The sequence below is a fragment of the Triplophysa rosa genome, linkage group LG1 (assembly GCF_024868665.1).
Source record: "Triplophysa rosa linkage group LG1, Trosa_1v2, whole genome shotgun sequence".
Classification (NCBI taxonomy): domain Eukaryota; kingdom Metazoa; phylum Chordata; class Actinopteri; order Cypriniformes; family Nemacheilidae; genus Triplophysa; species Triplophysa rosa.
The window spans coordinates 28347369-28374186 of record NC_079890.1 but is presented as its reverse complement, the minus strand read 5'-3'; the positions used below and the strand labels follow the sequence as shown (position 1 = coordinate 28374186).

General features: G+C 38.8%; 1 protein-coding gene across 2 annotated transcripts in view; it reads right to left on the bottom strand.

Annotated features, from left to right (window-relative positions):
• The window catches only part of b4galnt4b (beta-1,4-N-acetyl-galactosaminyl transferase 4b), a 61623-nt gene that overhangs the window by 18383 nt on the left and 16422 nt on the right, over window positions 1–26818 (bottom strand). For both annotated transcript variants that reach the window (XM_057330158.1, XM_057330166.1), the window contains exons 3-8: window positions 25463–25575; window positions 11224–11322; window positions 6363–6458; window positions 5936–6026; window positions 4275–4375; window positions 3311–3378 (exon numbers count right to left, since the gene is read on the bottom strand). In XM_057330158.1, coding sequence (XP_057186141.1) covers window positions 3311–3378; window positions 4275–4375; window positions 5936–6026; window positions 6363–6458; window positions 11224–11322; window positions 25463–25575 — 568 coding nt within the window. The remainder of the gene's footprint in view (window positions 1–3310; window positions 3379–4274; window positions 4376–5935; window positions 6027–6362; window positions 6459–11223; window positions 11323–25462; window positions 25576–26818) is intronic.

Genomic DNA, 26818 nt, shown 5'->3' with positions numbered 1-26818 from the left:
TGCTTTACTATGGTCCTTTATGTACTGTAAGGGAAACATGAAAAGACAATGCATGTACGGTACGCATTTAAGGCTTTTGTGATGGCCGCATTATCACATAGGGGTGTGCAATCATTTAAAATAGAATATGGACATAAATAAAACACAGAAATAGAAAAGAAACTAAAAGTTGTATCTATAAAAATGTTGAATGCGTCTCAGGGTGTTGCTTTTGTTTGTCTTGTTTTTGTGTGTTTTATTTTATGTGTGATTATATAGAACATAATTGGCCTGGGTGCATGAAATCTTTCAGCTATATTTTGTGTATATACTGTATGTTGCACATATAACTCTGAAAATCCAAAAATATGGCAAGCAATCAAAAACACTACCAAATGAAAAATAACCTTGAAGAAAGAGGTTTGTGGTTTTTGTGAAGGTTTCTAAACTTACTCTGAGTATCCTAATATCTCAACAAATATAAGCAATAAAACCATTTAGGCCTAAGTGGATCACATTTTACCATAATTTCTCAATTCCACATTTAGCGATTTTCATGCATCTCTACACAATGTAACATACTTTGCAAATAACATCTTCCTAGTTTGTCATTTAAGACTCAGACAGACACGTTTTTCTTCTTGATCGCTCTGTACACATTTCACCATAGTTCATTAGTGCTCTTTTTCGCCTAGACACTGTGGGAATTAGACAATTCTGTCAGAAGCCTCTTCTGTTTGCTTTCAAAAATCCAGCCCATTAGTCAATGCGACTCAACGGGCCAATCCGCTCTGTCACCAAACAAGTCCAGATCGAAGGGCAAAATGAAAGCAAAGAGAGAAGTGATGGGGTAGACAAAGTCTAAATCTACTTGGATGGGATTCAGAATTTGTTCAAGTTTGTTTAACTCCACATCCTGACAAGCCCACTACAAAAGCGGTGGAATCAAAGACGCTCTAGTGGCAGTTTGAACCATCGCCAGGCCATTGTCAAAGCTCAATCAGTGAAAAAAGTAGGCACTTCTCTGCATTTCCCACTGGAGTGCCAATAACCACGCTCGTCTTTTATTGACGCTAAAATATTCTGGAACATGTACGCGCTCCCTTTTAGACTGACACTGCTGATGAATAATTCAACAGCACACGCCGCTCTCACTGAGACATCACTTCCACACCAATCAGCAATGGCTGGAGAAGACCGACAAGGACGATTAAAACGGACGACATGACACTTTACTCTGACAAACTACTATTTAATGTGTCTCTTGTGATTTACAATCACACTGTCAGTGCAGGAACCTGCTGGGAAGCGCACTTGTTCAAGAAACTACACCTGATGCCCGTATTCATTTAACTGTTAAGTTGACCGTGCACCGTCTTTGCTGTTTAAGACCATTTAACAAGGACGACGGGACTAAATTACGGGTTTTACAGCCAGGTTTAATGAATGGTCATTGATTTGTAGGTTTGGCCCTGGATATCAGAATGCTGTGAGGAGGGAATTCACTAAGAGTTGATTGAGCTGCGATGGCATCGTTTATTTGCATGAGCCATCTGCGTTGTGTTAGTGCCCGATTTACTCAATACACTTTGCAAATAAGGTAATGGCGCAAACATTTCCAGAAAATCTGTGGATCTGTGGAAATGGGATTTGCACAATGGAATTCCCAATTTTGCTGGGCAATTCATACAATGATAAATAAGGCTTCTGTAAATCCAGATCTGTCAAATGACAAAAGCACACTTACTGCACGTCTAGATATATGCCCGGTTATAATGCTCTTCTACATAATTGAATGATAATCAACAGAAAATGTATACAAACATCTCTAATAAACAACATGACTGTTACTGCCGATCACCAGCTGCTTTAGACGGCAACACAGTACCACAAAAGAATAATAACAGTAGGCTGAAATCTCACTGAATGTTTTCATTCATATGAGCAGTTTGCAGAGTTGTCATGTGTAATCTAAATCCATTATACAAAATATAATGGAACAATGTGCAATGGATTCGTAGAATGAAAAAAATTATCCTGATATGTGTTCATTTGGAAATGACAAGTGAATGCGCCACTGAGTCCAACCACAGTGGTGTGATCTACACTAGAGGCTGACATTTTTGAACTCCACAACCTGACATACGGGAATACACAAATATACATTTGAAATAAATAAACATATAATCTTCTGTTTGCTTTGGTGTGGCTGGTTAAGTGAATGACGTGCTCCACACACCCGTAACAGTTGGTGGCGGTAATGCACCAAGTTGGTATGCCAACCACCAATAATATGAGAGAAGAAGGCGGCTTCCCCATGCACTCACTAGACTGTGGCCGTGAAAATCAAAATGGAGTCGGACTCGAAACTCACGCTGCAACGATTACTCTGGGAAAATGATGCCTCTGTCGTGCTCACCGACATTTCTGGGCGGTCTTACTGTATTTTTTACTGTAACTGACAGATTTCAGACCCAAAAACAAAACGGGAGTGGGATGGAATGGGAGTCATTCTTCTGGGATCGGTATGGGATTTTACCCCAGTTTTTTCGCAGGATTGGGACGGGATTTTTTTTGGGGGGGGAGTGGGACGGGAGAGGTTTGAAAATCCACTCCCGTGTCACCCTCTAATCTACACACCCTACACTCTTAAAAATAAAGGTGCTTCACAATGCCATAGAAGAACCTTTTTTTGTCTAAAAGGTTCCATAAAGAACCGTTAACATCCGAAAAACCTTTCTGTTTCACAAAAGGTTCTTTGTGGTGAAAAAAGATTCTTCAAGTTTAAAAAAGAAAGAGATGGTTCTGTAAAGAAACTTTGACTGAATGATTCTTTGTGGAACCAAAAATGGTTCTTCTATGGTATCGCTGTGAAGAACCTTTTAAGCACCTTTATTTTTAAGAGGGTATGTGACACATTACTGCTCATCCTGAACACAACATACAGATATCAACTTTATAAAGTAATGAGCTGGCAGATAAAGTTTCACTCTTTAAATACTCGTCAAGTCCTATTAACTAATATGTGTTAAAGTACTGAACATTTGATTTTGCTGAAATTTGCTGAATTTTCTTATCAGCCACTCATATTTTAGCATAGTGGCTTGTATCCTATTCTTAACCTACAGTATTATTCCATACTACTTTAAAGGTATATTATGGTGAAGGTAAATGGGTAAGAATTTGGAATTTTAGAATTGTTGTTCCAGGATCAGGAATGTTCTTTACTAATCAAAATCAGAGCATGCAGGCAAAATCTAGATTTTAATAGAACATTCGAAATTCATTGGGAAATAAAGACAGATGGTACAGTAGCCTATATAACACTTACCGCACAGGTTTAGAAGTTTGGGATCTAAACTTGCTGAACTCTCCTGGAGCTGTCCACTCGGAGCCTTGCTATATGACAACACAGAACAGAGACCAAAATAAATCTTTTATCAAGTCAGTGAAGAAAGGCTTTTGTAAATCTGTATTAGCATCCAAAAGAAAACAGGCCTTTCAGTTCCAATACTTTAACTATATATATAACTGATCTCGATTGTCAGCTTTTTACAGCATATTAAGGTTACATTAACACTTCAGCTCAATGTGGCTCAAATCTCAAGTCTGACAAATCTCTTGAAATCGTTTAAACTTTTCGGGGAAATCAAACAGTAAATAGTTAACTAATAGTTCTCTTTCCATATTAAAATTAAAGGGGTCATATGGCTCGAATACGTGTTTTTCTGTGTCTTTGGTGTGTTATAAGTTGCCCATGCATGTATTAAACAAGTAAAATTGCAAATATTAAAGTGTCGGAACAAAAGATGCATTCTATCTAAAAGCGAATGCTCACCCAGACCTGCCTGAAACGCTTCGTGTAACCACACCCCCACAATCTATGTCAGTTCATGGTATGATTTGACTAAGACCGCCCAAATGTATACGCAAGTAAGGTGGGCGTACCTGTCAGTACAATTGCTTTGGAACCCGATGTTCCAAATATGGTAAGAGACGTTACATTTCTGTACGCTTGCAGTATTCGACCAATCACTACGCACTGGTTAACTGGCCAATCATAGCACACCTCGCTTTGTAAAAAATCCACACGTTTCAGAGAGGTGGGGCAAGGAGGAGATACAAACATGCACGGTATGTGGAAAATACAGCGTTTTTGAACCTTATATATAAACATTGCATTATATCTACAACAAACGCTAATATTCGTTTTAGCCGTGTCATATGACCCCTTTAAGGCTTTCCACAAGCAAAACATTACACACTACAGCTACAATTTCATGTTTCATACACACCTGTCCAACGTATACCAGCAGTCGGGCATTAAGCGGACTCTCATCTGAGCTTAGCCACAGTTCAGAGTTGTCATCTGATGCGATGGCAAACTGGAAATCACCTAAAATAAATCATTCATAAATAAATATAACCTCATTACGTGCTTCACCTGCTCAGCTCGAAGCTTACTTAAAATGTTGTTTTGTCCGTCACATTGCTCATTTCTATACTATTTTTACCTCATGACTGTACCATTTGTTCTTCAAAACTGCTTTGCAAGCTCTATAGAAATGAATTTGAATTGATTATCTCACACTATCATCCAGCTCCGACAGCTTCATTATGGCTGTCTGTGCTTCAATCCTCAAATTCACAATCGTTGTTAATTCTCTTATTGTCTTGCGAGTTTGTGTGCCACTGTCAAAAGTCTGACTCAGCGACTCTAGTTAATTACTAATGAAAACATTTCATAACTTTTCCCCACAAGCACAATTCCTGACAGCAGCCTTTTCTTATCGGGTTGAGGAGAGTGTGCACAATGTGCTGACTGCAGGAAACGCAGTGAAATAACTTTCGGTGGGCTTCAGATGTCCTGTCAGTTATGGCAGTTTTCAGGTCTCTTGCAACCCACCCTGAAGAACACTTTGCACATGTCTGTGAACACACATTACAGCACAGCAAAGGTATACAAATGTAAGAACCTTTTTGAATTTGATTAATAGTTACAAAAGTCTAATTCTTCTTTATAAAACATGAAAAATCGTATTGAATGCATGTGTTTGTGACTCTAGATCTCCCTTATATACTGTAAATGTACCATTTCTGAACAACGGTCAGAAAGAGATTTATAGATTTGCCCAACATATTTGGGGGAAAACACTGTACAGTATATCAATTCAAGCAAGCAATCAACAGTGAAACAGGCTTGAGGCAATGAAAATGATCTGGAGCTGCTATCCTTAAGGGACCCATGAATTCCAAGTTGTATCATAAAATGCCTCAGCTAAATATCAGGCCATCTGTTTGTATCCCCAAACTGAAGTTCAATCAGTAATGATGCAAAAGACCGGAGTAAACAATCAGCAAGGTGCTTCGATAGAAGAAATTCCATATTTTAGAAGGATGAGTCTCTGAATTATATAGAAGAGTCAATATGATGTATTTACTGCATTTGTTCACTTTGAGACAAGTGGTTTACAGTAGTTAGTAAAAGGGTGAATTGCTTCAATTTAGAACACTGTTTAATGGTCCCGCAGGACATCTAAACTCCGAGACTCTGAGCACAGAAAATTGCAAAAATGTGACAATTCATCCTACTTTAAAGGGATAGTTCAGCCGCGAAAATGTAAGTTCTTTCATCATTTACTTATCCTCATGTCATTCCAAACCTGTACAACTTTTTTTCTGTAGAAGGCAAAAGAAGATATTTAAAATGTTAGCAACCTGTCATTGAACCCTATTGAGTTCCATTGTATGGACACAAAATCACTGAGACATTTCTAGAAAAAAATCTTCTCACATACAGGCTTTAAACAACATGAGGGTGAATAAATGACAACAGAATTGTTCATATTGGATTAATCATCCCTTTAAGTGTAAGGCACTCTATAACAATAGGTTAAATCGTTAAGCATCTCTGTGTTCATAATACTGACACTTCTAACTTAAAAAATACACTGACCATCTTTATAAGGATGAATAAATCCAAATATTCTAAGGCCATAGTTCTTCCATTTTGGAGCCACTGCAATTTTCTTCACTGTGGTCCTGGTCTGTGGGGAAGAATAAAAAAGCATCTGTAGTATCTATTCTTAAACACAAAGCACTAACACTACAGTGATTCACAGAATTACACTTTCATAGAATAAATAAACTGATTCAGTACATGTTATAATGCAGAGGTGAAAACAGATGTTTCACTTAGATCTTCCTACTGAATATTCGGCCTGCTAATTGCATCCTTAGAGAGAAACCATTTGGGGAAGTTTTGTTCATAAAATATTGAAAGAAAGAAATATTAAAATATGCCGATGTCAAAAGCAAGAATACATTTATAGAGCATAAGTCATAATTTCCTTTAATGCCTAAGACAGTTCCCTGAATCTTACATGCGGGTAGAGAGGAAAATGATGATTCTTCCTGAGCTGGAAGATAGATGAGCCACACCAGTCTTCAAACACATGCAGATTGGCCTGACCTTTATACTGACAGAAAAAAAGGAACAGAAGAGTGAGAATCACTTTTTAAACTAACAGTAATAGACATAGTAATAAACAATTCCATGATTAATAAATGTTTTAAAAACTAAATCCTATTCTAATAAGTAAGTCTTAAAACATAAAAAAATTAACGAATAATATTAAACAATCTTAAAAATAAATAAAATCTAAAATTAATCTAACAAATACAATTTTGTTGTCTATCCCAGTAAAAATTAATAAAAAAGCAGCATCACAAAGACAAAATGTAAGAGCACTTAACTTCTCCATATCATTCATACAGTTCAGACATTTTAGTTCTGTCATTGCAGATGATGTCATTATCCACTCAGTGAGCCAGAACTGCCACTGGTGCCCCTCCAATAAAAACAGCTAAACAGTATGAACTAGCAAGGCCATGCACCTAATAGGGGTGTAACAATACATCGATATGGATAAATGCATCAATTGAGTTTCTAACCATACGATGCATCGATGCCACACCTAAAATATCGATATGAGGTACCTTTATTTTGACACTCTCCACATCCCCATTCCTCACGTAACGTCTGTTTAAGTCTATATGTTTTTTGTTGTAAAAGTCCCATTCGGAAAGACAGTGAGTGTGCAGTTTTCGAAGAGTTTAACTAAACATTAATCTTATATATTTTGGTTGCATTTGTGAGTTATTAAAAATATAACTGCTTGTGTAGACTAGGCAACACTGTAAAACTTTGCTGTAATTTCGCAGCAGGTTTGCCAGTAACTTACTGTAGATCTAATGTTCAATTTTGTTTTAAGCATAAACTTACATTTTACGTTTACGTTTATATATTTTTCTTTCATAAAACAAGACTAAATATCTTGGGTCACTTTTCTTGTTTTGTAAATGTATCGTAATTTAAGACGTTTTTAAATATTTTTACAGAAAACAAGAGAAAAATGCTTAGGAAAAATGTCATTTTTTTGCAGTGTTGCTGTGCTAATGCCAGTCTCTTCTTGCTCATTTTGAATCTCAAAAGTCAAAGTGTTTTAATTTTGATTAAAGTAATTGAAAACAGTACTAATTGGGAAGTATATTAAGCAGTAATTAAATCTACAGTAAGTTACTGGCAAACTTGCTGCAAAAACTACAGCAAAGTTTTACAGTGAAGTAATATCAAAATATTGATTATATTAAACAAATCGAATGAAATCGTAATCGTATCGTGATGAACTGTCAGATTTACACCCCTAGTCCTAAGCATTCTACTTGTGAATAGTAATGATTCTGGAATACTGCAAATATTCCACATCTGTTGCACAGTAATGCGAAAGGGTATTTTGGAAAATCTGTCGCACAATTCGTAACTTAACATTTGAAAAAATGCATGGCACCATAAATGGGAGGTCTATTTATAAAGTACAGGTGGCTAAACTGACACTTCACACTGTGGTGAGAATATGGCTCCAGGCCTTTACACAGGCCTAGATATGCCCAGGTCAGTCAGATAATTAATAGCTGATACTAGATTTGTGAATATGCCAAAGGCGAGAGCGAAAAATCGGTTTAGAGCAAATGGCTAAATGAGCTATAAATGTAGAACTCATATGACAGTACAAGAGGATTAACTAGTGAATGTGGACCAATGCAGATGAAATAAAATGTGAACTTATTGTGACCCAGAAATCCATTTAATATTATAACACCAGTACCTTGCTGATTCCAAAACATAATTTGATCATTTTTAACTTAAACTATATAGTGACTTTAACGGTAATTATATTTTCCCCCTAAGAACGAGGGAAAATAATTGTGTTTAGGCCTGATAAGATGGCTGCCACATTACAATGCAGTTTGCAGAGTGATTAAATGCCTACTGGACACCCCCAATGCTTTCAGAAATATTTTCAACTTTATGCTTACAATTTCACAATGAATTTATATGAAGTGGAATTTACCAGAAAATGTGCATGCAGCGCAGCGAAGCAAACCTTCATGCAACCAATTGTCTCTCACACTTTATCTTCCTCTAATGTTTCTGGTGGTGACAGATACGGGCATTACTCATCACGAGGTGAGCTCACATTAGATTGCTCTTGCCCTTCTGTCAGTCTTTTAGGCCTCTCCACGACCACACAGGCGCATTTAAATTTAGCCTCTCTAATTGCAGCTGGTGTGGATGGTGGGATTGGCTTCACACCCACTATGTGAGTAGGCGGACAGGACGCAACCGAATGCTGAGCCATCTCGGGGACGGTTACAGCTGTCAGGGGCATATGGGGCTGTGCCACTCCATTGCCATTGTGCATTCGCACATGGCAAACGTACAGCGGTGGGGACAGAGAGAGAACGCGATGTGTTCACAGGTGCACTGTGGATTTAGATCTGGGCTTTAAAAAAGTGCACTGTGTACATTTTCACACCTGGGTAAACAAGGACAATTTGACAACATCTACAGTATATGAATACCTGCAGTAATACAAATGCACTATACAGTAAATCATGTCTCACTACCATAATCCCCTGAGCAATGATAAAAAAATCTAAACGCTTTCATTGTTTATCAATAATAGACTTGTCACTATAATATAAATAAATACCTTTGAATGTTGTCAGACAAAATTAATAACATTCATCTTCCCCTTATCGCTTTATTATGAGCAGCTGCAATGCTTGATAAGAACACCTCCCTATGGTGCAGCACATGGAGTGTGAAGAAATGGACATCTGCTTTGTCAGGGTCATCTCGCTGTGCTTCTAGCCCAAAGCCTGATGATATATTTCCCAGCCCGGTTATTCCTACTGGCCACGTAATGACATTCAATAACACAGTAAGGGGAGCACATAAATCAACTGATAAAAAACCCAGAGGTTATCTCAGCACTGGGGTATTTTTCTCTGCTGCGTATCATCTCGGATGCACATCGGACAAAGAATCGATACATTTCCAATGAGAGGGTGAAGGAATGTGGCAGTGCCATGTGTGATGTCTGGCCTCGATTTGCTATTTGTGGAATCTGGTACTCTGAATCACTTCCTCTGTTATTATAGATACCTGTAGGGTTTGCCACACCTGGCAATTTAGAATCGAACAAGGAGCTCATTAGTCACAGAGTGCAGAGGAGGGGTCTTTGGGGCAACGCGCGGTCAGGGACCTTCTTTGATCCCTGTCTCTTCATTATCACACAATGTCTTGTCTCCTAGCGTGCAACAATGATGAGGTGGAGAGAGGAGGTGTGGACTGCTGACTTATTGATCGACACTAGTACAGAGGGGTCAGGTTCTGTGTTCTCACAGTATTCAGAAAAGAGCTACACAGCAGTAGTCCCTGTAATATAGAATTTCCTTAATGCACAGCATTGTGTCTAAAAAATGTAAAGGATCAGAGTATAGAACCTGTGAATGTTTTTTTTAATAGAGAGGTGCTTTATGGGCGTCACATGATGAAAAACTTTATTTTCCTTTTTCTTGATTTATTATCTTTTTAAAAAGGGTATGGTGTACTATAAAAACAAACAATTTTAATATATGTAATAAGTCTCTCTCTGGTCAGAAATTTGGAAAATGGTCATGTAATTTATATTTATGGCACAAAAAACATTTATATGAAACATTATTTACACATCAACCTCGAAGTTGTAAAATATTAATATTACTAAAACTATATCAAATATAATGGATTGTAAAATGTAGTAAAATGATCAAATGTATTAAATGAGCTAAACATTCTTTTTTATTCTTTTATTACCCCAGATAACCAAAGCTTCTTGATAGAAGCATGGAGAAATGAAGTTAAAGAGATAGTTCACACAAACATAAAAATTCTGTCATCATTTACCCACCCTTAAGTTGTTCCAAACCTGTATTAATGTCTTTGTTCTGCTGAACACAAAATAGATATGGGAAAATGTTTGTAGCCAAACAGTTCTAAGAGCACCATTGACGTCCATAGTAGGAAAAATTACTTTATAAATTTCTTTGTTCTGATGAACATAAGATGTTTTGAAGACTTCAGGAAAGCAAACAGTTGTGGGGCACTTTTGACTACCATTACAAATTGTCCTACTATTATAGTCAATGGTGGCCAAGAGCTGGTTGGTTACAAGCATTCTTCTAAAGATCATTCTCTGTGTTCATCAGAAGAAATTTATGCAGATTTGAAACAACTCGAGGTAAATTATGACAGAATTTTTATTTTTTAGTAAACTGTCCCTTTAAATTATAAAATTATTATCTAAATTATAAAAAATACAGTATATAGTATTATAAAAAACCAAAAGCACCAAATTCTTGGAATGAAATTCAGAGTTTCGGTTGCATGTAATATTTTGTACATAGCCAAAAAGTATAAAGGCTGTAATAGTGATTGGTATAAATTAAGATACGGCCTTCTATGTTGAGAGTGCTAATGACTGATATTCAAATGGGTTTGTAATTCATTTATATTATGGGACTACAAAACTGGCTGGTTCATCATCTACAGCAGTGCCTGTTGTTTTCTCATCCTTTCGGCCACCTGTTCATATAATTTTAGCACGATTCCTGCAGGGATGCTGAGCTATGGGAGGATGTGACTCCCTAAGGAAATCACACACAACGAGAGTAAGTGAGAGTGAAAAAAAGAGATTCACAGCAAAATGGCACAGTGTCAATAAAATTCTAGTGCCAGATTCAAGCTGTTTTAATAACAGAGAGAGGCAATGCAGAACACTGTAGATTATCCTACACAATTCTGCCTTATAGGAAAATAAAGTGTACATTTCTACACACAATAAAAGCACGTTTTACCTCTGGTTTCCATGGTAACCTGAGGAACTTCTGGGTGAGGAGTCTGCGCATCTCAGCGTTGGCACGGCTCTCCTGAGCAGACTTACGGAGCTCCTCCCCCTGTAACAACAGGAAGAATGAGTGTTCAGTGACCCTGTATAAATAGAAGACTTCTAGACATATTCAACAGGCCCGTGGCAGGTGCTCTATAACGTTATAAACATGCAATTAAACACTTTATTACAGCTTTTTATAAAGATATTGATCATTTATTGAACAATGCAAAACTGAACAAATTCTACTCTCATGCTTTACAACTTCATGCATCAGCCATGAATTTGTGAGCTGTGTTTTGTTTATGAACTAACTGCTACACCATCACTGCTAATGCTTGAAATGTGTTTATGTAAGCAAATACTCATGGATGGCTAAACTATTTTGTTTATTACACCTTTAAACAACATTTCTGTAGCTTAACTGGTAGAGCAGTCCTGAGGTCATCGGTTTGATTTTCAGGAGCACAGAAAACTGAAAAACTGACAATGTAACTTGCTTTAATAAAAGCGTCTGCCAAAAACTTCAAATGTAAGTTCCCTAAAAACACAATACTGTATTTAGTACAGATATGCCTGAACAATGCTGATTATTCAGCCGCCTTTGAAAGGCTGAACTCATTTTTTTGTTAAATATATTTCTGTTGTCACATAAGCTGATGAGCACCAAATTGGGTGTCTTTGAAAATTATACAATGGAAACAAGAAGCAGATCTGTTTGAAGGACAATTGATTTAATATTAAAAGAAGACTAGTTAAATTTTAAATAAAATATGGATTCCCTTCTGATGAAACCAAGACATAGCCTACCTGCATTAAATAAAGTACCACATTATAATTCAAGACTCTTATCACACTGAAGAAAAGTCCAGAAAAATGTTCTAGAAATGTTCTTCTCAATATAACTGTGTGTCTCTAACTTTGTTATTGATCTTTGAGTTATTTCTGGAGTTCAACAGTAATCGTGATGGTTTTTCGCTCTCTTATCAGCAGTAATCCCCTTCAGCCCTCCTAATCCACCACACATAACTGTGAAACAGTCACTATCAAAACCAATGACTGAGTGCAGCACACAATGAATGAACTAATTTATAGACATTACATGAAATGTTTCCATTCAGCTAAGAGCCACTGCAAATCACATTTAAAGTCACTGGAAGAGTTCCAGACCCAATAACAATAACACGCTTTCTTCAGAACTGTTGCTTATGAATTAAGGTGTGATATAAAGGGACAAAAGTAGGAAAACGTTTAAAGGGATAATTTACCCCAAACTGAAAATTCTGTATTCATTTACTCACCTCCTGTTGTTCCAACCACTTAATGGACCACAAAATGCACACTGTTCGCCATTCAATTTCATTGCATCTTTTTTCATAAGTGAGTAAGCATGTCAGTTTATCTGCATATCGGAAGAATGTCATTTTGTAGGCCTTTTTGGAACTTTTGAAGGTAAGTAAATCGTGCTATTTTTCGGTGAAGTATCCCCTTAAAACGTTTGCCTCTCTATCGCTGTTTAAAAAATAAAATTGCAGGTTACAGGTTAGGTAAGAAGAAATTCTGAACACAATTTTTTCTGTAACTTTGTTTATTTTTAACTTAAAAAATACAGACAAAATAGATATTATACTAAAGCCACTTCAGCTAAACAAATAATGAAGACAAGCCAAAAACCTCATTTATCACAATTAAATGCTTCATATATTTTGGCTGAAGGTGTCCAAGTGACTGGCCTCCCTGCTGTTCGATGTGTCCGGTGCTATCCACTGCTGTCTAAGTGTTTGGTAGGTCTGACCCCGATGTGAGACTGAGGGCATGCCTCATAAATAAATGAGAATTGCATCTTCTCACCATGTTCTGACAAGACAGCAATGATAACCAGATGGCTTCCAGCAGAAAGCAGATCTTAGGACTATCAGCAAGGTTAATTAATTCTCCTTATTTACATTAGCAAGGCAGGAAGGGGTGAGAAAAACGAGGCTTAGTGAGGTTGAGCTTTGACAGGCGATATGGCAGGGGACAGGGTAATCATCATCATAATTTTGTTTGCTGCAAAATATAAACAGAGATGTTCGCCCAGAAGAGATGATGGCTTTCAATTAACGTTTTCCCTGTCATTAATCACGAGACATCGATGCAGAAGAATTTGAGTGTATTAGCAGGCGAGTCACCAGTCAGGAGGAAACAGTATTTTTACCAGCCGCATGAAATGAGGATCAAGACACAAAGGATAGAATCTGAAAGATCTAATGCTTTGAAAGATGGGCAGAGTCGGAAAACTCTTTGAATGTCCTTTTCTAAAGTCCCGTGGGTAAACTTTGTCCTACTTTTCACAAACAAAATGATTTTAGAGAGGTATGGAAAAAAGTGGAGCAGACAGTGGTAAAAACTAAATAGAAAAATAGAGTAAATACAAAAGGTCTGTAAATGGCCAGGCTGGACATTTCTCTATATACTGTCATGAAATTATAAAATGTGTAAAATGTTATGAGAAGCATTTTAATATTTTCATCTTCTAAAAGAGGCGTTTGTGAGTTACTACATATGTGACCCTGGACAACAAAACCAGTCTTATGGGTCAATTTTTTGAAATTGAGATTTTTACATAATCTGAAAGCTGAATAAATATATATATAGATATATGAGTTGTTAGAATAGGACAATATCTGGCTGAGATACAACCGTTTAAAACTCTGGAATCTGAGAGCGCAAAAAAATCTAAATATTGAGAAAATGGCCTTTGAAGTTATTAATCAGGGGCACTGTGGCAGACCATCCACTCACAAAAATAAAGTTTACAAAATATCTTCATGGAACATGATATTTACTTAATATCCTAATGATTTTTGGCATAAAAGAAAAATCGATAATTTTGACCCACACAATGTATTTTTGTCTTTTACTAAAAATGTTCCCGTGCTACTTAAGACTGGTTTTGTGATCCAGGGTCACATATATGTAATATACTAACTAGTAGTAAAACTACAAAAAAAAGTTATAATTGAATAATGTTTTAAAAAACCAAAAATGTCCAATTTTGAAGTCTGGTCCTCAGAAGGTCAACAGCAGTGAAACTAAAATGGCATACTGAGCAAGTTTGTATACCTTCATCTTTTTTCACAAATAAAGGAAGATTTTAGGCACTTCTTGAACAAAATAAAAATCTAGTACAGGTAGGTGTGTAATTGTTGATGTTTTAAACGTCAACAGAGAAAGTTGGGAAATGTAGTGTCAGATCATAAACTGACTAAATGATTAATGTTTTCTTGAGCTTTGTTCTACATTAGTAAACAGTAAACAAACGGCATACAAACTAAGCTTAACTGAGTTATTCATCTTTTTGGTGACAGCTGAAAGACAACTGAACTCACACCAGTAGCATTGACAAATATTTCATTGTCATGGCTCTGCTTCCTTAGTCAGGTTTTTCTTGGTCCTGTAGCAGAGCCATGACAAAGTCTTTGGTTATGTGTGGAGAGAAACATATTATTGTCCGTTTGACAATAATATACGTTCTCTCCAGTGTCTTGTCATTGGCCCCATCCCTCTTGTTTCCTCCTTATGTTTCCCTGAGTGTTTAATGTCCCACACCTGTCCCATGTCGTTATCCCTCGTTTGTGTTCCTATATATACCCTCATGTTTCTTTGTCCTGTGCTCGTGGATTGTACTGTGTTCTTATGTATCGCTGTGATTTGCTTGTAGTGTTCCTGATGTTCCTGTCCTTGTCCTGTTCCGTGAGTCTTGTGGTCTACCCTGTTGTGTTTTTGATTTAAGACGTTTGGTCGTGTCCTTTAGTTTAGTTTTTGTTTTGCATTTTGCCCCCTCGTGGGAAGTCTTTTATTTCAAGTTTGTTTCTTAGTTTAGTTCCTGTTTTATTACCCCCTCGTGGGTTTTGTTTTGTGTGTTTTGTGAATAAATATTTTCTGTTAACCCCTTCACTGCCTGCCTGCGCTTGGGTTCTTCTCTCATTCCGTTCTGACAGAATCCACGAGCCAGAACTGAACCCAGCAGGCAGCATGTACCCACGATCCCGCAGCTCACCTCCTCTGCAGCCACCGTCAGGGAGATGACAATATATGAACTATGTGACCGCTTCCTAAAGGCTGCAGAGGAGGCAGTTTATACAGAGCAGGTGGTTTTTGGGGAGGCGGAACTCGCGGTCCTGTTCAACGGTGGCCTCAGGGACCCTCTGTCTCGGGCGGAGATGAGGATGCTGAGACCACTGGACTTCGAGTGCACGGTGAGATATGCCATGAACCGCCCGGAGTCCAGGGTCTCAGCCCAACCCAATCCATCTCCCCTACCCGCGATCCCAGAGGGTCGCGTCATGGAGATCGGGGTCATCGGCATGGCCGCACCGTCCGCCTCTCCCCAGCAGCTCCTCTTCCACCATAGCATCCGAGGCCGGCGTAGACGAAGGGAGTCTGGGACTCCCCGTCCGACTCCTCCGGTGCGGAGCTTATCGGCTCCCATCGCTTCGCTCCAGCCGGCCACACGTCCTGTGGGCCGGCGAAGAAGAAGAAGAAGAGGAGGGAGATGCTGAACCCTGCCCAGCCGGGGATCCAGCCGGCATCCAGTCCGGTGCAGCCGGATCCAGTCCGAGGTCCCGGTGCCAGGCCGGCACCCTCCAGTCCGGTGCAGCCGGATCCAGTCCGGTGCGCCGGGTCCAGTCCGGTGCAGCCGGCCAGTCCGGTGCAGCCGCGTCCAGTCCGGTGGTCGAGCCGTGCATCCAGTCCGGTGCAGCCGGCGTCCAGTCCGGTGCCAGCCGGCGTCCAGTCCGGTGGTCCAGCCGGCAGTCCAGTCCGGTGTCCAGCCGGCGTCCAGTCCGGTGATCCAGCCGGCGTCCAGTCCGGTGATCCAGCCGCGTCCAGTCCGGGGATCCAGCCGGCGTCCAGTCCGGGATCCAGCCGGCGTCCAGTCCGGGATCCAGCCGGCGTCCCAGTCCGGCGATCCAGCCGGCGTCCCAGCCGGCCTGACTTCCAGCCGGCGTCAAGCCCTGTCCAGCCGGCCTTCCAGCCGGCGTCAAGCCCTGTCCAGCCGGCCTTCCAGCCGGCGTCAAGCCCTGTCCAGCCGGCCTTCCAGCCGGCGTCAAGCCCTGTCCAGCCGGCCTTCCAGCCGGCGTCAAGCCCTGTCCAGCCGGCCTTCCAGCCGGCGTCAAGCCCTGTCCAGCCGGCCTTCCAGCCGGCGTCAAGCCCTGTCCAGCCGGCCTTCCAGCCGGCGTCAAGCCCTGTCCAGCCGGCCTTCCAGCCGGCGTCAAGCCCTGTCCAGCCGGTCCCTGGGAGACTCCCAGGGCCAAAGACTGTTCCCCCCGGGACTCCTCCTAAGTCCCCCAGGACTCAGCGCCCTCGAGCGCAGCCGGGGACTGGGACTGTTCCCCCCAACCCTTTTGGACTGCCCCCTATGAACTCTTGTTTTGCACCACCCCCCCTCCCATGTTTGTTATTTTTGTTATGCCACCCCAGTCCTGTAGTCTTGTTGTCCTGTCTACCCCTTGTCATGTTCACCATGTTTGTCTGGTTTTTGTCTTTGTCTCGGTCTGCCTTGTCTTGTCCGTCTACCCCTTGGTGAGCACCTGGAGGTGCTCATTAAAGGGGGGGCTTCTGTCATGGCTCTGCTTCCTTAGTCATGTTTTTCTTGGTCCTGTAGCAGAGCCATGACAAAGTCTTTGGTTATGTGTGGAGAGAAACATATTATTGTCCGTTTGACAATAATATACGTTCTCTCCAGTGTCTTGTCATTGGCCCCATCCCTCTTGTTTCCTCCTTATGTTTCCCTGAGTGTTTAATGTCCCACACCTGTCCCATGTCGTTATCCCTCGTTTGTGTTCCTATATATACCCTCATGTTTCTTTGTCCTGTGCTCGTGGATTGTTCTTATGTACCGTGTTCATGCCTGTCGTCTTGATTCCGTGCCTTGTCCAGTGTTCCTGTTTCCAGCCTTGTCCTTGTTCCGTGAGTCTTGTGGTCTACCCTGTTGTGTTTTTGATTTAAGACGTTTGGTCGTGTCCTTTAGTTTAGTTTAGTGTTCTTGTTTTCATTTTGCCCCCTCGTGGGAAGTCTTTTATTTCAAGTTTGTTTCTTAGTTTAGTTCCTGTTTTATACCCCCTCGTGGGTTTTGTTTTGTGTGTTTTTGTAAATAAATATTTTCTGTTAACCCCTTCACTGCCTGCCTGCGCTTGGGTTCTTCTCTGCACCACAATCGTGACATTTCATACTCTTTTCATTAGTTTTAACCTAACTACAGATCAAATGTTTTCACACTTCCAAAAATCGGCATGCTGCTTGTTTGTTTTGCCCCATGAAAGTGGCCTAAAACTGTGACAGATCCTCAGTGTAAAGCAACATAAGGGTTTTGAAATGCATGTCTATGAATAAACAGGCAGGGCTGCTTCGCCCGCAGTCATGGTGGTGTACAGGGAGTCTGTTCTGATCTCACCTTTTAATGTTATTCCATCTTCCATTTGAACTCTCCTGCAGCCTAGAGGCTCTCACCCCACTCTGCATGCCAATGCATTGATCTGTCCCCAGAGCGCAGATCACGAAATAAGTGTGTGTGAAAGAATGAGGAATAACTGTGAGGAGGTTTTAAAAGAAGATTTGCATATTACAAGAACTGATATTGAAGCGCTGTTCAATACAGTTTGTAACAAGCTGATGACTTTTACAAGTTCATTTAGTGCTACAAAATTGTCAGATGTAAACAACAGATGTGATCTTTCTTCTAGGCAGTTTCTCTGCTTGAATTTAAGATGCACGATTTTCACTCATCCCAAAATAATCTGTTTGTCGGTTATATTCTCAGAACTATTTTAACATGAACAACTTTGCACAACATCTTCCTAATCAAAAGAAAGAATCGTTTTCTAATAGAGCGCGAGGGAGAGAGGAGAGAAAGAAAGAAAGAAAGAAAGAAAGAAAGAAAGAGAGAGAGAAAGAAAGAAAGAAAGAAAGAAAGGAGGAGAGAAAGAAAGAGAGAAAGAAAGAAGGAAAGAAAGAGAGAGAGAGAGAGAGAGAGAGAGAGATTTTGATTTTTAACCTGACTTTTATTACAAAAGCAAACTCTTACTTGTCATACACTCCCACAATGAGGGGAAGAAATTAACAAAACAATGAAAAAATTAAATCACCCTCATTAACAGAGCACAAAGCCTCGTTATAACACCAAATATGTTCAAACGTAAGTCTTTAAAGGACTTATAATAATGGAAATCAACCAACACTCTTGATTTTACCAGATTAGAAAACAGAGCTACAACATTCTGATTCACGTTTTGCTCCAATTTCTTTTTTCTGCTTTTGTAAATGGCAAATTTTGCTTGACCAAGAACAAAGTTCAGAAGTTGGCACAGAAATCTTTTCCTTACATATTTAAATCCCAAAATAAATGTCTCCATAGAAAAGGTCTCATTACAACTACCAAAAATGTTGCTAACAGTTAAAAATAAAGGTTGCAACCTACAACAAATCATAAAAGCATGAAATATTGTTTCTCTGTTAAAACAAATGGACATGTGGAGACAACCTCAGAGTTTAAAATTGAAACAAAAGCATTGACCGCCACAGCCCCATGGAGAATTCTCCACTGTAAATCACCTGTTCTCTTAGTCAACGGTGGTTTATACAAAGATCTCCACTCAGGTTTTGTATTCTCATCCAATTTAAGAACTTTACGCCAAGGAGTATCAATTTTTTCACTTAAAACCTTTTTGTTAAAAACTAAAACACAACATTTATACAATGATTTGCCAGTACTTAAAAAAAAATCTTTGCACAAAAAAGTAACATTGTCAAAAAAAGGGGAGATGATCCCTTCCACATTCACAGATAATTCCAGACTGGGAAAAAAGTCTTTAGGGTTGGGAACACAAGATCCTGCACAGTAATTCAACAATAAGTCTAATTCAGATGATTTCAGAACAGCATTCCATTTCACGAGCAGCTGGGAAACCAGACGAATAGACCTGATTCCCAATCGCTCAGCCAATGCTGCTACATTCTTAAAGTCTGGCCCCACAGTGTCCAGTAGCTGACTCATAGTAATTAAATTGCGTGCAATCAGCAACTTACTAAGTCCAGGGGAAAAAAAGTCTGTTAAATCCATCCGAGTGCCACAGATTAAAGGTTCCTCTAGTAACCAGTAAAGAGAAAGAGAAATTTCTGGTCGTTGGACTCCAAAAAGACTCCAGACTTTAAAAATGTTCTTATAAAATCTTGGCAGTGTTGAGGTATCCAACTTTAGAGGGTCCATCAAAAAAAGTGTCTTATCTAGCCCCAGACCAGCAAGACTCTGTAAAATCAAACATGCAACAGCACGCCAACTAAAGTTTGTAGGTCCAGCCAACAGTCTTTGCAGAAACTGCAATCGAAAGGCTGCAATTCTGCTTTGAAGATGAATGTGTCCTTGACCACCTTCCTCCTTGGGCAAAAACAATCAACTTTGTGGAACCCAATGCAGTTTATCCCAAAAAAGGTCCACAAGGATAGCTTGAATTTTTGCCAGCAGCTGCAATGGAGGATCTACACAGGCAAACTTGTGCCACAAGGAAGACGCCACCAAATTATTAATAATTAAAACACGCCCTCTATATGACAGTTTTGGAATCAAATGCTTCCATTTTTCCAAACGCCCTTTGACCATTTCAATGACTCCTTCCCAATTTTTCTGTACTACTGTCTCATCACCTAAGAACACCCCCAAATATTTAAAACCCTCTTTTCCCCAACATAAATCAGTAGGCAGTTTTGGTTTCCCACTATCCCAACTTCCTATTAACAATGCATTACTTTTATTCCAATTAATTTTAGCGGAAGATACATTTTTAAACTCCCCAAGTAATTCTAATAAAGCTAGTATATCACTTTGCTTACTGATCATGATTATTAAATCGTCAGCATACTCTGATAATGAAAAAATACCATTAACCTTTGGCAAAGATATGCCATGGAGTTTCATTCTTAATTGTTGTAGTAATGGTTCTTTAGCTAAAGAATAAAGCATACCAGAGAGTGAACACCCCTGTCTAATGCCTCTACAAGCTCCAAAAGGAGCACATAAACCACCGTTCACCTTGAGAATGCTCTGAACGTCACTATAAAGAACTTTTACCTGATCTATAAAACCTTTACAAAAACCAAAGGCTTCCAGTACTCTCCATAAATAGACATGCTCAACACGGTCAAAAGCTTTTTCTTGATCTAGTGATATAAAACCACAATCTAAATTTAAAACCTTAGAGACATGAAGAAGATCTCTGACCAAGGAAACATTTTCAAAAATTGACCTCCCGGGTACACAATATGTCTGGTCAGGATGGATGACCTGATCCACAACTTTTGCTAAACGATTTGCTAAAATTTTAGAAAGAAGCTTGTAATCACTGCACAGAAGGGAGACTGGCCGCCAGCACTTGATGTCTGTCAGATCACCTTTTTTTGGTAAGAGCGTGAGGACTGCTCTACGGCAGCTCAACGGCAGAAGCCTACCGGCTAGACTGTCATTCAGCACTTCCAGCAAATCCTCCCCAATTTCTGACCACAAAGACTTATAAAAGTCAACTGGCAAACCATCAATCCCTGGTACTTTTCCACACTCCATACCTTGAAGGGCTTCATCCAATTCCCCTTTAGTCAAATCACCTGAAATCTTCCGATTGCCTTCTTTTGACACTTGAGGAAGATTTTCAAAAAAATCACTCTCGTTCCTATATTCAGAACCCAGTTCATCTTTATATAGAGATTCATAAAAAGTAACTGCTCTCTTGCGAATATCCATGGGGTCAGTCAATAATGTATTAGAATCGGACCGTAGAGCATGAATGGTTTTATTTTGTCCGCTTTTTCTTTCCAAACTAAAAAAAAACTTTGATGGCACATCCATTTCATTTAAATTTAAAAACCGTGACCTAACCAGAGCACCCTGTGTTTTTACCCCTAATAGGTCAGCAAGTTGAGTTTTCTTGTCTTTTAAACAAGATTCCACACCACTTTGATCTCCAGGCAAGTGAACCAATTCTTGCAGCTTTAAAATTTCAGTCTCTAAGGCATTTAAAGTCAGGGTTGTCTCTCTAGTGACATTCTGAGAATATTGTTGACAAAATTGCTTTATTTGGGCTTTTCCAAAATCCCACCATTGTTGCAAGTTTCTAAAAGACTTCTTTGTAGTTTTAAACACATCCCAGAAACGCTTGAAACTTTCTTTAAAACATTTGTCACCTAATAAGCTGGTATTTAAATGCCAGTAAGCACTCCTTGGCTTAACAGAATAAAAAAAAACAGAGCACTGTACCATACTATGATCTGATAGGCATGATGGAGTAATAAAACATCTCTTAACAATACTGCTATGATGCTTTAAAACATAAAACCTTTCCAATCTTGCCATTGAGATCATATTTTCACGGACATGAGTCCATGTATATTGTTTATGCTCTCCATTAAGCCGTCTCCAAATATCATTTAAATCATGTGTTTTTAATAGTTGTACAAGACGTTGACGTGATGGTGATTGATGTTCAATATGATTTCGGTCTAAATTGGACTCTGTGCAGTTAAATTCACCACCCAAAAATAAATACTCATCAACACTGACATTCTGCAAAACAGAGCACAAAGTATTTAAAAATAACATTCTTTCCACAGCTGAAGTTGGTATATAAACACAAATAAAAACAAAAGTGATATTTTCAAAAGAGGCTCTTATTTTCAAAAGTCTCCCTTTAACAACCTCTTCAACTTGATAAGAATGTGGGGTAAAACTCCTAGCGAATAAAATAGCAACCCCCTCGCTAAGCGAGGTACAAAGAACAGCAACCCCATTCCATTCTACTGCCCAATCAGCAGCATTACTAAAATCACTATGAGTCTCTTGTAACAGAGTAACCAATTTTCTTCTGGCGAATGACTTCAAATAATTGAGCTCGTTTGTGCATTTTTCTAGCCCCATTCAGATTCAGCGTAGCAACATTAACTTCAACCATGCTTAAGAAAAAAAATATAAAGAAAAAATAAAAAGCATTGCCCAAAAAACCCATCTTAGATAAATAGGCTTTCTCACTGTCCTCATTACTAAACTCAGAGTTGAGCTTCCTTACTATCTTTTTCAGTCGATTAATCTCTTTGTTTGTAAAACAACCCTCCATCATGTAACACTTGGTTTTCTCAACAAACTGCCTTGTGTCAGGAAACAGATCATCCACAACGATCCCTGTCTCTATCACTTCATTAGCCTTTTCAACAGTGCAGAGGAAGATACAACAACACCCACAGCCAAGCAACATTTCTCCACACTGACTGCCGACGCCACTTTTACTCCGTGACACCGGGTCAGTGAGCCCAGAACCTGTGCCCGCGGGACCGTCATACTCCCGATAAAAACGGGTAGCACTCGGCAAAAAACACACTAAACAACCAGCAATAAGAAGAAAAGTCAGAGGAAAGAAAGGAAAAAAGAAAAAAACTACTCACAACAAAAACCATCCACACTCACACCACTCTGTTCCACACGCTCGCTCTCAACAGTCACACCGGAAGTGAGAGAGAGAAAGAAAGAAAGAAAGAAAGAAAGAAAGAAAGAAAGAAAGAAAGAAAGAAAGAAAGAAAGAAAGAAAGAAAGAAAGAAAGAAAGAAACTAGTCCATATGTTTTTGCTGTGGATATGTTAAGCAGAATGATACTTTGATGTCATGGTATCATTATCTTTGTGACTAACATGCATTGAACTGAATGACCAGAATATAAAAGGTTCTCTGTGAACATAATGGAACGTAGCAGCGGTTCTTTCCCCTGGGTCACCGCTTTCATCCAAACGCCTTCTATATCTGCAACAATCACACAATGACCATAGCTTAACCAATACACTGGGCTGAACATCACAGCACGTAAATGGTATGATTGTGTGGGAATAATAGTAGTTATGCTTCCTACAAGGCTTCAGGCAATCAAGTATACAATATTGTGCATTTCCTTTCAAGTCTTTTGGGACAACATTTTTTTTGTCCCGAAATGATGCCCGAATGTCATGTTTTTGTGATGTGAAAACCAAAACAAGTTCTATTAGGTATATATCTGTTGAGACATCTGTCACGTCCTCCAAGTCCACTCCAGGGCTTTCGCAAACTCTACGACATAACTGTGAGAGAAATCTCTTTTTGTATTATTCCAGTTGGCTCAGCGAGGTCTGCTTTTGGGGCTTTTCGAAAAGGATTTCTGTAAGCTTGTCAACAAAGGTTCCACTAAGCCTGGCTAGATCTCCAATTCTTTATACTACGAGCACCTGGAGAAAGAAGACCCATCAGGAACTGAGTTGGCAAAAAACAGGTCTTCTGTGGTGTACTTATAGGTTGACCTTAACAAATGTCCAAAAATCTTCTTTTGGAAATAACATTTTTCAAAAAGGTGCAAATGGGACAATATACATGATAAGCAAATATACCAAAGCTGAATTCTAACGAACAAATATGATTTTGAAAGACTACAGGGTTAAAAGGCAAGCTTTATTTGTGGCCAGAGCAGTGAGGGGTTGGATTAATCTTGGTTAGAAAATCAATCATGGGAGCAGAAGACTAGTAAAAATCAATAAGATGAATGTCTCTGAGGGTATTCTTTAGAGGAGGACAGAACATTATAAACTATAGAAAGACAAAGGATCATAAAGGACTAGAGTCCAGACAAAACAATACGTGAAGCTATTCCCAAAAATTGGCTCTGTTTTGATGCTGCATGTTCTTCTGGGGCTGAATGGTTGCATCCAGATTTGTGACATTCGGAATTGAAGCAAATTTGTCCACTGCTACTGTGTGCTTGCACAAAGCACTAAACACAGTTATAGTAAAATCATTTAAGCCTAAATTGTATTAAAGGAATAGTACACCTTTAAAATTAAAATTCTGTCATTATTTACTCACCCTGTTGTCATTTTAAACCTGTGTTATTTTTCTTCTTCTGTGAAACACAAAAGAAGATATTTTGAAGAATGTTGGTTACCAAAAATCGGTGGACCCCATTGACTTCTATTGTATGAACACAAAACCAATGTAAGTCAATGGGGACCAACAGTTTTCTGTTACCAACATTTTTCTAAATATCTTCTTTTGTGTTTCACAGAAGGAAAAATCACACAGGTTTAAAATGACAACAGGGGGAGTAAATAATGACAGAATTTTCATTTTAAAGGTGAACTATTCCTTTAATGAAATGTAGGCTTAAATGATTTTATTGTATTAATTCTGTAACAATGACAGAATTTTCATTTTGAAGGTACTTTCCCTTTAAATTACATTTCAGAATATGGAGCTACATGTGTGTAAATAATACTTTGTTGCGAACTTCTGCCTAACTTGACACAGATACTGTATATTCTTTTTAATATGGCAAGTTCATGTAGCATGCATGTCAAAGCTGTAGGATTATAAAATCATTTGACAGCTAAAAGACATCTTGCAGGAAGGCAATCCAAGTGACGTATGATTTGTATGTACAAGGATGCTGTACTACAGAAAAAAGGACTCATTATTTCTTATGCCAAAGTAGAGGTTAAGAAAGGGCTGAGTAGCACTTTTTCTCTAGGGTTCATAAAAGTCTCACTATGATTAAAACGGATCTAAAACAGATACAGTACATACAGCTCCTAAATCAGGTTGGACCCCTTCAGCCAACCTTAACCACCCTGTAAAGTCAGCTATTTCTGTATTTCTTCAGTTGAATTTTCCGAACACTCATTATGCAGTGTCCATGTAAGTTACCTTTCAATGTGAACTAGTTTTGTGAGATCAAATATGCCACCCTTCACATAAGGTCATTAGGATATGCACATTGATCTTGCAACCCTCACAGTATATGAAAGGATGCATTTGCACATTCGTATGTAAGAGCACTGACACACATTTCTTGAAAATGTTACAGACCTGCATGTCCACAGAGCCAGACACAGAGAGAAATAACATTATCCAAGGTGTCAACTCAAAACATTCTAGTATCATGAAATTAGCCAAAATCCTAAATCAGAGTTTATTTAAAGAAATACTGTAGACAAAATAGATATGCAGAGCAACTACACAACTTAGTGCATTAGTGTAAAATAAAAATCATGTTTGCATATACCTCACATAGCACATAACTAACATTTTGCTATGTTGACATAAGTTTAAACAACTGCTATAAATGAAGTAAATTGTCAAGTATTGATTATAATTTCAAACATGGCTCACTTACCCCCCAGCCCTCCTCTTGACTGTCAGCACCATCCTCCAGCTCAGAGAGGACGAGAGATGAAGGACTGTGTTTCTTATGACTGGAGCCCATCCCATCGGCCTGTCTCTCCATATCTGTGGAAAAAACGCAGTGAAATATAATACACAATAAGCTAGATACACAAAAAATAATACACAGTAAGGCTTTAAGAGAAGGGAAAAATGTAGTGAAAGTTTTTCCTTTTCTTAAAAACATGTAATTAGGTGCATTATAGTAAACGTACTTCACGTGCTGCTACTATAATGAAAAGGCTTGAAAGGAACATTTAAAGGTATTGTTTAAGTGAATCTATCCATTTGTTGACACGCTGCTAGCTGGGTGCACACAGTACTATTTTCCATAATGCTTATTCCTTGCCAGACAGTACGATCATCATCCTACAGTAGCTATAAGCCACACTGTGGGATCTCAGCTGTCATTAATGTCAAACTGTATGACATTCAAGACTAGGTAAAAACGGACACATGCAAGAGACAGGAGAAGCCACAATGCCGGACTGTGCCACAAAACTTTAGACATTGGCGGAATTTAATCATCATAAAATAACAGTTTATAACAAAACAACATCAGTAATACAAATAAAAACTAAAATTCTATTATATTGAAAAGCTCCCATGCTTTGGATAAGGACACGTAAATAAATTGTTCAAGTGCAATTTTTTTCCTTTAAAGTCTACATTAGGGTTTATAGTATAGATAGACGGTTTCAGCGGCAACAACATAAATAAATGTTAATTGGCCCAAACTTAACTTCCGGTAGACCTCCGCAAAGAACCAATGATTGTTGAGTAGTTTTAATGTAATTTAATACAAGTAATATATAGAAAATATGAATAAAAATTAAATATGTTATATTATAACCAAACACAGACTGGAAGTTAACTTCGGGCCAGGTGCGTGTATCCGATGAAACCCTCTATAAATTAATAATTATGAAATGTATTAAATATGAAAAAAGCTTTATTTACAATAATCCAAATTTGAAATAAGACAACACATAAAGAATAAAAAACCTTTGTATATCTTAGACTTTTCACTGAAAGCAAAGAGGAATAAAGCAGGTAAAAATTGGAGGATTGGATACCATTTTATCATCCAATGAGCAAAGTTTCTGTCCCATTTCATCTGGTACTAACAAGATTACAGGCTGGCATATGGAAGACAGATAAATATCTCTCTTTCCTAATTTCTTCTATTGAAAAAAAAATTCAGTGGCAAATGAAGGTTTTCACAAGTTAAGGTCTGGGTGGCGGCACAATTATCAATGACAGTGTTGATGGGGCTGCTGCAAAGCTATTGGGAAGGTGGTAGAACATC